The sequence below is a fragment of the Rhinopithecus roxellana genome, chromosome 6 (assembly GCF_007565055.1).
Source record: "Rhinopithecus roxellana isolate Shanxi Qingling chromosome 6, ASM756505v1, whole genome shotgun sequence".
NCBI lineage: Eukaryota > Metazoa > Chordata > Mammalia > Primates > Cercopithecidae > Rhinopithecus > Rhinopithecus roxellana.
In genome coordinates, this window is record NC_044554.1 from 19,536,102 (window position 1) to 19,549,743 (window position 13,642).

The window sequence follows — 13,642 nt, forward strand, 5'->3', positions numbered from 1 at the left end:
GTAATGAGACTGTTAATAGTGCTTTAATTTTACTATGATGGAAAATTCCATGGAGTGAGAAAAGTAGACCTGAAGTACAGTCCTGACTTTTCCATAATTAGCTCTTTGATCTTGAACAAGGCAGTTAGTTCACCTAGGTCTCAGTATTCCATCTGTGAAGTCAGGAGTTGGGCTAAAACATTAGTTTTAGTTTAGTTCCTTGGAGCACCTCCTGGGTTGCTGTTGAAGGTGGAGATGGGAGAGGGAACAGAACTAATTACTGCCCCCCGCACCCACCACCTTATAACTTTTTCATTAAAGCAGAGTAACTCAGCTTTCATCTGGTTTACATATCAAGTAAGGTTTTATTTTAGTGAAGAGCATTCAATATGCCTTAAAAAACAGGAGTTTGACTACCACTGGTTTATGTAATCTCCAAATCTAGTTTGAAGAGTTTAGTTATTTACCGTCACTCCACTCTTCCTGTTTTTTTTGAAAAAGTCTCAAGAATTTGTTTTTTTATAAACAAAGTTTTCCTGAGTCTTGTGTTGAGTAAATTGTACGATGAATATTCACTGCCATTTTACAGGAAATGTTAAAACAACCCTGTGATGTCAGTGCTCGGGTATCCCTACCCATACAAATGAGAATAGCAGGGCTTAATGAAGCCAGAGTCCAGTTCCAGACCCAAGTCCATTGTCCTCCTGCTCCTCGACCATTAATGGCTAGGCTACATTTAATTAAACATTCAGTGAAACCAAAAGGGGAGGGTTCTTTGGTAAATATAATCATGTTAATTGTTATAACTCTTTTTGTGTACTGTGAAATTATACTTAAGTTCAAACTAATTTCACACAGTTGCTTACTTTAAAACTTTGCTTTCTTTTTGGAAGTCATAGTCCTGAGTCACTGTGTTCAGGAACATTTTTTTGTGTGTGTGCTTATTAGAAATAAGTTATCCAGAGTCAAGATGGCTTATTTTTTCCCTTATTTGAATATATTTTTTAGTTTATTTTTGTCATATTCTATGATGTAGCCATTTTGTATTAATTCATAGTACCAGATTCCCAAAATGAATCCATAAATATTGTATACCTACAGGGATTTCAGAGCAACTAAGAATATACTTGTTAGCTCTTTCCTTGCCAGGTAGACAGTGTGTTTAGGAATTTTTGCTTGTGTTTTGCTTAAGTTAATAATCCCTGACTTCAGAATCTTTGCACAAAAAGAATATTACACAATTCTTTCACATCTCCAGAGTTAAGATTATTATTAAAGATCTCCATGGCATGCCCTAAGTATTGATTCAGTTGCTTCTTGCTTCAGCCGCAACTCTCAATTTCCTATGGCTGTGGAATAACCCTGTGTATCCCCTAAGCAACTTGCTTGATTTATCTCCTGTCTGTCTGCTCATGTGTCATCCTTCTCCTCCTCTTCTTTTTACTGTATGTTGCCACTTCACCAGTTTCATCTGCAGTCATGTCATCTTAGCTCTCTATCCTTTCATAGTCATGGCTATTCTCAATAGGTTAAATTTTATGGTCAGCCCTAATTTATCTCTGGAGCCTTAGATTTGCATTACCAACTGCTTGAACATACATGTTTTGTTGTTGTTTGTTTGTTTGGTTGGTTGGTTTTTTAGCACCCGAAGCTCAAACAGAACTCTTTTTCTTGTTTGAACTCAGATCTCTCCTCTTTCCTTTTTGATTGTGTCATCAGCCTCCCAGTTCTTCATTTTTGAACCTGGTTATCACCTGTGCTTACCTTTGTTCAGGACCATTCTATCACACATTTAAAAAAAAAAAATACCATATTTGCTCTCGTGTCCCTGCTTTGCCATTCTTTTCTTAAGACTTAAAATCAGAATGAAGAATGTTCATTCATACGTGTTGTACTTTGAGGGTAATCTAGCTAGCTGCCTAGGATATATAGAGCAAATTGAGCTAGGCACTCAATGTAAGCTGTTTGGCTGAAATATATTTTAATTTAGCAGTTGCATTAGCTTCTGTGGGCCAACAAGATGCTGTTAATTGCTTTAAAATTTTGGAGAACAAAACTTACGATTTAATAAAATTTGATTTTTTGAAGTATGTGATTTCTAGTGATATAAAATAGTTAAAATGTAAACTTAAAGATGATAACTTTATTACCTTTTTATCCCTAATAAAAATCTCATAATCTCTGTCATAGCACATTACACCACATTCCTATGGGCATTTGTCACATTGTATTATACTGGATTCTGTAAGATATAAAAGGAGTATGGGGCTGGTGGGGTGTGATGTTTACTCTTGAAGAGTTCACATTCTAGTTTAGGAGACTCAACACTGAAAAAGAATTTAAGACTATAAAGCAGTATAACAAAAACTAAAATAGTTATTTCTAGGAGGAGACAAAAGTTTTTAAGTGATAGAGAACCCAGCTAGATTTGATTAATTAGAAAAAGTTAGATGGAGTGCCAATTTTGAGCAAATGTGAAGGCAGGCAGAGATCTCAGCCGGTGAAGTAGAATGAAGAGGAAGTACTGCAGTACCACAGGTGGCAGTTTGCATGTTGGGTCCTCATGACATGGACCTGGGTTGAGCGCCAGGGTGGAGGAGAGGATCTCAGAATGATGGCACTGCAGAGCAGACTGGATAGTAGAAGACCTTGAAAGCCTGGCAGATAATTTTGGATTATTACTACAGAAGAGGGGTTTAAACAATTTTTTTCCAAATGAAATTTGAATGTTTTTCAATTTTTTTATTGAAGTATTGCATATAGCATATTGTATACATTAATGTATATTATGTACATACATACATACACACACACCCTCAGCAAAAGTGCATTTTTAGAGGTGAACATACCAGTATCCACCACTCAGGTCAAGAAACCAAACAGCTTCAGGACCCCAGAAAGTCCCATCATGCTTCCTCCCAGTCTTAACCAATCAAAACCTCCCCACAACACACACATACACGCTCACACCCCATACACAGAGTAATCACTGGTTACTCACTGATAATCACTGAAGACCTTAATAAAAGAACAGACACAAAGGAAATAAATACCCACTTCACATGTGCCACAGACACTATTAATTGGTGAGGCTTTTGTCCTCACCAATTCATTTTTCAAACAGTGTTGTATCATACAGTGTATGATCTTTTTGCATCTAGCTTCTTTTGCTCAATAGTTCACTTATGAGATTAATTCATGTTACTGAGTATAGCAGTAGTACTTTCATTCTCACTTCTTCTGTGTCTTCAGTGATACACAGTTCTGTCAAGTGTATATCTAGAAACTGAATTGCGGGGTCAGAGTGTGTGTGTGATTATCTTTAGATATGCCAAACAATTTCTGGAGTGTTTGTACTCAGAGGAAGTCTTTTTTAGTCAGTAACCTGAAAGCTGGAGTGTGTCATTCACTTTTTTTGTAACCTCATACTCCTAAACATCATTGTAGACCTTGGTACAATTTTTGAATAAAGAAAAATGAGTGAAGAATGCTAATTAATGTATATATAGAAAAGGGAGGAAAAAATACTGATCAGCATTCAGCCAACATTTTTTGATCCACCGTTGAGCCAGAACTGAAATAGCATGCCGTCATCAAGCATCTGAGTTGGGGTGTAGAGGACAGAGGATAAGAGGATAAAAGATCTGGCATTTGGAGATTGAGGCAGGAACAAAGATCCTTATGAACACGGAATGCCATGTAGAGGAAATTTTTTGTTTAATTTTAGGGATAACTTACAGTCATTAAAGGTAACTAACATGGAGTGTTTTTCATTTAGAAGAAGTAATGTCTCCCATTCTAGAAGGGAAAGCACAGTTAAGGAGTCCATGAATGAAACTGTATGAAACTGACTTCAGTATTTTAAGCAGTTATTTTAACTTTCTGCATTATGTTTCTTTCCTTTTTCCATCTCAGGATCAAACACATATGAAGAGGCAGCTGCATATATTCAATGTCAGTTTGAAGACCTCAATAAAAGAAAGGACACAAAGGAAATATACACCCACTTCACATGTGCCACAGATACTAAGAATGTGCAGTTTGTTTTTGATGCTGTAACAGATGTCATCATAAAAAATAATCTAAAAGATTGTGGTCTCTTCTAAGTTTTGCAGTTAATGGTAAAATGCATTTTCAAACCAAATGAGTACTTATATATGGATCTCTGTAGACTAGAGTCTTGCAGCAACACAGAATGTAATATAAGGCAAATGCATCTGGGAGCTGACCAAAGTTGTTCTGTTTTGTTTTTTTAACTGAAAGTAACAGAAGGACCTTTCTTAAATGTGACAGATGGTCCTGCAGTGTGAAACTGAAGGACAGTGTTAAAGCTGGGCTCTAGTATATTGATGATTTCTGCATAAGTGTAAATATGCAAATGTATGTATACATGTATTTATGACTTTAGTTTTCGACATTATTTTTAGGTTTTAAGAGTGGCAACTTAGGATTCTAGGGTGATGGCTTTGGAAATAACATAAATAATACCTTGTACTGAATGACAGACTATTACTATGTTTGCCAGTTTTAAACAGCTTTATTTATGTTCATGTCCTGTAAATTTTTAAGTACAGTAATTAATATTAGGAAACATAACCCTTATCTTGATTATATGTATACTTGTATTAATAAAAATGTTATTTGTACAAACATTGCACAGACTATTTTAATAACATGATTTGTTCTTTAAATTTTATGTGTTTTATTGAAATGTTCTTAAGATGAATACACCTGCCTTTGGATCAATTATTTAAACATTGTATGCATTTTGATTTTTCCTACTTTAAGAAAATAAAATAATTTAATTTTACATTAGATTCCACATGAGATTTGGTTTGAAAAATTAAAATTTCAGATTTTTTAGGATATACTGTCTTAGACTTATTGTAAACACTTAGTTTTTATTCACTTGTTTTCACTCTGAATTTTAATATTTGGCTGTTAATGCATTGCCTCAAAGGTGATGTCATCTTAATTTTTATACACTTTAAATAACTACATTTTTGTTTATAACTAAGTTTTGAGGGATCCTAAGAGCGTTTTTGTGGGTAAAAAAAAACTTGTGGGCATAATGAATTTTGAGACATTCATTGGTGAGGCTTTTGTGTATTTCCCTTGAGGCGTCCCTTGTACCTAGCATACATGATAGCTCCTTGTTGCGAAGGTAACAAGAAGGATCTTTGAATACTCTATTGCTGATATAATGCAAGATTTAAATTTATACATATAACTAGTTTCAAATATGATTATCACATTATGTTAAAATTACTTTGTTCCCTTAGATATTCAGATTTCTCCACTTGCTTGAGTTTATGTTATTTCTTTTTCAATTATACTATTATTTCTGAGAATGAAATGGACAATTACACTTAGAAAATGAGTACTAGTATTTAATAAGTCAGTGATTATATGTATGCTCAAATAAGTGTTACATATCACTCGATACTGAGCTTTGATAGAATAATTTTCTTTTGATTATTCATGATGTGTCATCTCTGACCTTGTTTCAGCAAAGTAAACAGCACTCCCTCCCCCTCCCCCCGTTTTTTACTCCTCTTGGAAAAAGTTAGTCTTTCAGTACATGTTGCTGGTAAGTAGTTTCCAAGTTATGTGTTGTCCCTGGGTTGAAATATATTTGTTGAATTGTGTGTGTGTATGTGTGTGTGTGTAACCATAAACTATATTCATATCTGTTTCATTTGGAGGATTTTCTTCTTTGTAATGTAAAGAAATTCAAGGTTATCAAAGTTCCTTAAATGTGTTAGCTTAGATTCTTTATGTGCCTTTCATGAAAGATATGTTTTCTTTAATTTTACTGATGGACCTGTAATATCCACATTGTGAAACTATGTATGAAATTCAACTATAATTTGAATAAATTTGAATCATGAGAATTATGGGTTAAAAAGCCACAAAGAAGCACATATTGGTGACCATCATTAATGAAATCCTGAACTTTATTCTGTGTAATTGTGTTAATAAATCCTAATAAATTTAAATTTTTAAAATTTTACAAACCTATTGGCTAAGTACATTTTGGATTACCATTTAAGTATCAGTCTTGTATCTTCATTTCTTCTTTTTCTGTGCTCTTTTTACGATTTCAGCTACCTCAGAAGCTCAAATTTTCCCTGCTCCAAGCTGTGAGATGTGATGCCACTTGTGGAATTGCCTTCTTGATATCCCCTTCTGAGAATCCATTGCCTGCTGTAACTCATTATATTCAAAACTAAATTCATCGTCATTCTCCCCTTAAACCAGTTCTCATCCCTGACTTTGCCATTTTTTCCTACTAAGTACCATCATCATTTATTCCTTCAATGGGGAAGTTTTTAGCCATTTGGAACTCTTTTTTTTTTTTAATTTAGTGTAAGTTCTGGGATACATGTGTGGAACATGCAGGTTTGTTACATAGGTATACATGTGCTATGGTGGTTTTCTGCACTTAACCCATTATCTAGGTTTTAAGCCCTGCATGCATTAGGTGGAACTGTTCTTATTCCTCGTCTCCATTTCAGTTTACTGACAGTTCTACAAAGCCTTACATCTGTTTTTTGTTTGTTTTCCTTTCTATTCCTACTACTACCTATTCAAGTCTTTGCTAAACTTCCTCTTGAAATGACTTATTAATTAAATTCCCCACCTCCCATTTCTCTCTTCTTGAAAAACCCAGGTTAGTTGTCCTGATACAGAACTGTGGCCCTATCGCCTTCGGTGCCTTGATCTGCATTGACTCTGATTTAGTAAAGTTAAATATGTTAGCCTCCCATTTAATGCTCTTCATCACCTGAGGCCTCTTCACTACTTCTCATTCCTTTCTACACTGTATTCAAATAGTGTCCTGTGCATAGCCTGGCCTTTCCTCCAAGTACTATATTACTTACTACATGTGATATGCTTAGAACAGTGCCTAAGTGTTCATTTGTGTCTGTCAATGTTATTTTTATTAGGACTTGTAAAATGGTATGTAAAATTTATTGGCACTTTTAAATTTGTTTGTGATGTATCTTTTAGACTCCTCTGGCATCTGTTCTTCAGGGTGCCCTTTGGGGAGCTACATGATTCTGATAGAGCTGCCAATCGCATTTCTCACTTCTCAGTCTGTAGGCTTAGACCTGACCAATCCGAGTCCTCCAGCATTGGACAAGTGAGCGAATCGTCGTCCCAGTTGCCATTCTTAAAGTCCCTAAAGCGCTAGTGGTTTCTAAAATTCCCTTCATTTCAGTACCCTTCTTAGGTCTACTTTTATGCCTAATCTAGTTTAATCAAATTCAGTTTGTTACTGAAAAAGTACTGATTAAAATCCATATGCTCTCATTTAATACTGACAGTAACTAGATTGATCAAAAAAGGCTCAAAGAGGTGAATTAACTTGAGCAAGACCAGATCAAGGTTTTAAACCTAGGGCTTCTGACTGCATGTCTGTCAGAGGACCCCAAAGAGGCTACCTTATTTCCAGAAAATGTATAAGTAGTGTTTCACCTATCCCCGCTCTGCCCTTCTGAGTTCCTCTGAGCCGTAAGACTTTTTCAGATTTAAAAAGATACTTATTGTCTTTCATCAGAGCTATTTTTTACTCAGATCTGAAGCTACTTAAGAGCACAAGCAGTTACCATTTTTTACATCATTTGTTGTTTGCAGAACCACCTTATGTAAATGAATTTGATACTGTAATTTTTACAGATGGTAGCATCATCATTGCTTAGTGTGTTATGTTGGAAGTAGAAAGTGATGATGGAAATCATAGACTCTGGCACCCAGTCTGGCTTCAAATTCGGGCTCAATTTCTTATTAACTGGGAAAATCTGGGCGAATAATTTAGTTTTGCTCTGCCTCCATTTATATCATCTGAAAAAAATAAGGATTAAATAATCCAACCATTAATTTTAATGGTGGTTGTCAGTATTAAGTTCAAGTACTTAGAAGGGAGTGTGGAATGTATAAGCCCTCAATAAATTTTGCTGTTATTTGATTACAAATAATAGTTTTAATGGGCCTTTAAAATCATAATCAGTGCTTAACAATTGGTGTTGATACGAGCTTTGAATGAAATGCCTGAAAAACAAAACTCATAATTCATTTTCATAATTAAAACTAAGTGTCTCACATTGATATTGATACTGGAAAATGAGAAAACAATGCAATCTCTAATCAACTTGACACTTCTGTCATTTTAATATAGCCAATAATATGAGAGATTAGATATTTTAATGTTAGGTTGGAAAATACTCTTTTTCTTTTTTTTCTTTTCTTTCTTTTTTTTTTTTGAGACAGAGTCTCGCTCTTTTGCCAGGCTGGAGTGCAGTGGCATGATCTCCGCTCTCTGCAACCTCTGACTCCCTGGTTCAAGCCATTCTCCTGCCTCAGCCTCCCAAGTAGCTGGGATTACAGGCACGCACCACTACGCCCAGCTAATTTTTGTATTTTTAGTAGAGACTGGGTTTCACCACGTTGGCCAGGATAGTCTCAACATCCTGAGCTTGTGACCCGCCTGCCTCGGCCTCTCAAAGTGCTGGGATTACAGATGTGAGCCACCACGCCCAGCCAGTTTTCTTTTTTAGTTCTTTTCAAAACCCTTTCTTAACATGTAGTTAAGAAATGTAGTTATATAAAGAAGTTTACGTTTCACAATCCCACTGGCCTGTTTCCCAGGCCTTTTTTTTTTTAACCAATAGCTGTTTGCTTTGTTGTCTGTTGTGATTTGTCTTATTTAGCTGGATTTTGTAGTTACTTTAAAAGTTATGAAAGTTCACATTTCATCAAATCCAGAGGCCAGAGACACCCAAATATTCACAGACAGGAATTGGCTGCAATTGGCCAAGCCAGAACTGATTAGGCCTCAACTGGAATAGTCCCACCATGTAATAAATCTTCCTGAGTACTGTGTATAAGGTCAAATATTTCCAGCTTCTTTGATTTTACTGCCCGTCTTCCTAGGTCTCCATCCATAAAGTGGATGGAAACACTGTCATTGAAGGAGCTAGTTCGTCAAATTTAAATCTATTTATTTATTTATTTATTTATTTATTTATTTATTTATTTATTTATTTTTGAGATGGAGTTTCGTTCTTGTTGCCCAGGCTGGAGTGCAATGGCGCGATCTCGGCTCACCGCAACCTCCGCTTCCTGGGTTCAAGCGATTCTCCTGCCTCAGGCTCCTGAGTAGCTGGAATTACAGGCATGGGACACCACACCCGGCTAATTTTGTATTTTTAGTAGAGACGGGGTTTCTCGATGTTGGTCAGGCTGGTCTCGAACTCCTGACCTCAGGTAATCCGCCCGCCCCGGTCGCCCAAAGTGCTGGGATTACAGGCGTGAGCCACCACACCTGGCCAAAATATTTTTAATTGATTAAAAATGAGATAATTTGAGGAAACATGCATAGAATACTAGGCAGAGACTATTTTTAGCAGATAAGAGTGCCACTTTTAGTAAAGGAAGGTGTCACCTAGAAGAAAGTACAGGTGCTCCTTGACTTACCATAGGTTATGTCCTGAAAAACCCTCTGTAAATTGATATCTTACTTTGAAACTGCATTTAATACACCTAACCTACCAAATGTAGCTTAGCCTAGCCTACATTAAAGGTGCTCAGAACACTTAGATTAGCATACAGTTGGGACAAAATAGCATAAAGCCTGTTTTACAATAAAGGATATCTCATGTAATTTTCTTAGATACTGTGCTGAAAGTGAAAAACAGACTGATTGCATGGGTACTGAAATATGGTTTCTAACTGAATGCATACCAGTTTCGCACCAACGTAAAGTTGAAAAATTGTTAAGTTGGACCATCATAAGTTGGGGACCACCTGTACATAGAGTAGGACTCTTGAGAGCCTAAGGGCCACAGAAATTCCTTTTCAGCTGCAGTGTCTGGAGGGATTCTTATAATTAATTTTGTTCCTGTGCAAACACACTATCTGTGTATTCTCTATTTTACCAGGATTTTTTGTTTTTGCTAAATTGGACATACAATTTTGCAGTTATTTTTTTACTAAATTGACAAATGTTTGTACAATTTCAATGTAAAGCTAGTCTTCAAAATACATCACTGTGAAGATTGGATATCACCTTGGATTTTGTGTTATTCACTCTTGAATTTTAATTATGTTCTGTGGAAACTTCACAGAGTTTTAGCTTTGATCCTTCCTTCACTTTTGAAAATCAAGAGTGAAGTAAGTCAAAGCTACTTCTAAACAGCTCTATCTTTAATTTCTATTAAATAGTACTGAGGTGTCAATTTTGTAGCTTGTTCAATGCGGACTATCCCAGCAGCAAATTCATTAATATGATTTGTACAGGACTCACTTTGCAGCATTCCATTTTAGTATAACATGTTTTCCTGTTTACAAATATAAGCAATTATCTTTCCATTTTAAGTGACCAATTGTCCTAGCAATCTACTTCACAAGGCAATTTACCTATAATAAATAGAACTTTTTTGCAGACTTCAGCATACATTTAAATGATTTACACCATTCTTGAATTCCTTAACATAGTAAGTTACAAATTTTAACTATGAATTTTTTCTTCAAAAGGAGTCTTGTCTAAATCCAATAAAGCATTTTTCTGGCTGAAGTTGCAATGGAAAACTTCAGTATGAAGCTGGCATAAGGAAAGCCAGTAAAAAGTGCCCTTTCTTCTTTCTGAGAGCCCTACCTCTGATCCTCCTACACTTAAGGCTTCTAGATGCAGATTTATACAATAGTTCTAAATCAAGACCTTCCTTGAAAAATGTACTAATGTAGTAAGATTTACTCAAAACCACAAACTCCTACATTATTTAAAATATGTTAGAAATACATAAATATATAGAGAAAATGCATACATAATTTATTCAGTGCCTACTGTGTGCTAGGTACTTTTCTGGGTACATTACTAATGCTCTCATTTAGTCATCAGAGCAGTCCTGCAATATTGGTAAAATTTCCATTTTCTATATAAGGAAATACATTCAAGAGAGGTTAGTATTTTGTGCAATGTTGGCTACCTAGGAAGTGGCAGAGCTGGGAGTAAAATCTAGAGTTAAGACCTTTGTTAGCCATATCTTCAAAATCCAGTGTCATTTCTTAGCCCTATCTTCAAAATTCAGCGTCATTTGTTAGCCGTGTCTTCAAAATCCAGTGTGATTTGTTAGCCATATCTTCAAAATCCAGCGTCATTTGTTAGCCATATCTTCAAAATCCAATGGCATAAAGAAGTTTTTCCCAAGGGTGCCACATGGTGTAGTACAGCATGTCCAACAGCATTGCCTGAACAGATGTTAATAAGTATGCATGATGCACATTAGCATGTCAATGGCTATGAAAAGCCAGTGCAGTAAAGAAGAGCTCTCTATGTGTTAACCCTCCATTTCACAAACATAGCAATTGCACGAACACAGCAGCCACTACCCAGGTGTGAATGTAGAGCACTTGAAATATAGCTAGTCCAAAGCGAGTGGCCCTATTAGTGTAAAATACAAGAGTTCAGATATGCAGAATCAAAAAATTACATGTTGAACTGATTTTTCATATATTGGGTTATATAATTTTAAAATTCTACCTTTTTTTTACATTTTTAATGTGGTTACTGGAAAATAGGTACTCATGTGTCTTTGCATTATGTTTGTATTTGGGAAATGAAATGCTTTTTTTTTCTTCCACAACAACTCTATTTGCATTGCGTGGAAATGTTCCGAAGTTTTAGAGAAGCACATACAAAAAATAAAAAGGATGAAATGCTAAAATTTGAATGTGGAAGATCTGGGTCTTGGTGTCTTGAATAAATCACACCTTCAGTGACTTTCTTGGGAAATGGTGGGCCTCAGTAAAGACTTGGACTATTCCAGTTTTAAATGCTATGGTTGAGTTTGGTGTAATACAGCCTTTCCTGTGGGGGGAAAACCCATCTCATTTTCACTTTAAATATGTCAGCTATAATAAAAGAGAGACATACACATTTTAAGATCTATACTCTAAAACACGGTTTTGAAATTAGCAGCTCTTTATTTTTAGTTCCAATACATGGAGTGGGAGTCGACCCTTCAAGATACTGGAAAATTATTAAATCCTGGTTTACAGACTCATCTCTTTAGTGTTCTGCAGCCAAATCAAAAGATTAGTGTTTTCTTTTTTAATGTTGTTATTGTGTTGTGTTGTGTTTTTAAAATATGTTTCAATTCCCCCAGCCAAATTCCTTTCTTTCTCCACACCTCCCACAGGACTGGGCTGAGCACAGTCATGCATTAAAAAAGCTTCTGAACTTATTTTGGAAAGAGTAGCTCCCTGGAGTGTGGAGGAGGACAGGAATTTGCTATCTGCAGGACTTAAATCAGGATAGAGTATCAAATATTCCAAGGCCTTCTATGCACATTTCATTTATTGATAAAGATAGAAGATTGCAAATGACTTGTTCTTTAAGGGTCAATAAAATCATATCTACTAATCTATATAGTTGAAGTTTACTAGATTCTCAAACTTTCCACAAGATTTGAGTTCATTAATGGGATCAATCTGTGAAAAACTGTATTTATATGCAGATTTTAGCTATCCTTGTCCTTCAAATGTGTATACACACATATATCTGTGAAAATGATTATTTTCTACTTGATACAATGTGCGTCAAATAAAAGTTTACTATATTGGAATATGGGAATAAATTCATTTATAATTACTTGAAATTGTCCAGGCACATATTTTAGAAAAAATACTCATTTTTGTTTTAAGTTTGGAAGTTGCTGAATGATTAAACCTGATTTAAGTCCCTCTGACAATTATGAAGAAAAAAATTAGATTCTTATATCAACTTAATTGTCATTTGGTTAAAAATTATGTATCGAATAAAGACATTTTAAAAGTAAATTTATATCCATATTATTTTTAATAATCCAACATTTAAAAAATCATTTTTTAATCAAATCATCATGTTCATATCTATACACATCATTAAGGTAATTTTATCTATTTTTATAACTCTTGTATTAAGTTGGTCAAATGCATTTATCTTTATTTAAATACATTATGGTTCACATGGAAAGCAGAACTTTACATGGAAGAAAAGCAGCATCAATCCTGCTACCTAATTTCTTAGAATCCAAGTTTATTTTTTAGGACTGTGATTTTTCTTGGCATAAGTATGTGAATAATCAAAATCAATGGTTATTCTGTTTACTAAGTAACAGAGTACCACATATTTGACTGGCAATCTCAGGCCAGGGCTGTTTTAAACATGACTTATCTCAAATTTAGCAATAGAGTTCACTTAAGTCACATCAATGCTTCATCTTTTCTAATTAAGTGTTATCTCTCTTTTCCATGAACCTTTGGCAAAAATGCCCTTTGTGTTTAGCTACTGTCAAGGACAGTTTGGAAGCATTTGACCTGTTAAGGAAAATACAGCTGCTAGCTCCACTTATAGACGTTGTGGCAAAGCTCTAATGAAAAAGCAATTTTAAAAATGTATATGTTTCTTCTAATAACTCATTTCACCAAATCAGTTTAATAGTTTAATTTAGGTCTGAAAAGACTAAGGTCAACATTTGGTGTGGATAGGTTTTTAAAAATTTTGCCACAGAGATTTGGACAGAACAAAAACTATTATATTGAAATTATTATTTGTATTCCAAACCCTGTTTTTCCACTAGTATTTAGGGATAGGAGTGTAAGTGTGTGAACCCGGGGT

At 35.0% G+C, this 13,642-nt stretch overlaps 1 protein-coding gene across 1 annotated transcript in view; it reads left to right on the plus strand.

Annotated features, from left to right (window-relative positions):
- GNAI1 (G protein subunit alpha i1) overlaps positions 1 to 5,992 on the plus strand; it is an 82,177-nt gene extending 76,185 nt beyond the window's left edge. The window contains exon 8 of the mRNA XM_030933179.1: positions 3,895 to 5,992. Coding sequence (XP_030789039.1) covers positions 3,895 to 4,085 — 191 coding nt within the window. The 3' untranslated portion in view covers positions 4,086 to 5,992. The remainder of the gene's footprint in view (positions 1 to 3,894) is intronic.
- Positions 5,993 to 13,642: the final 7,650 nt, after the last annotated feature.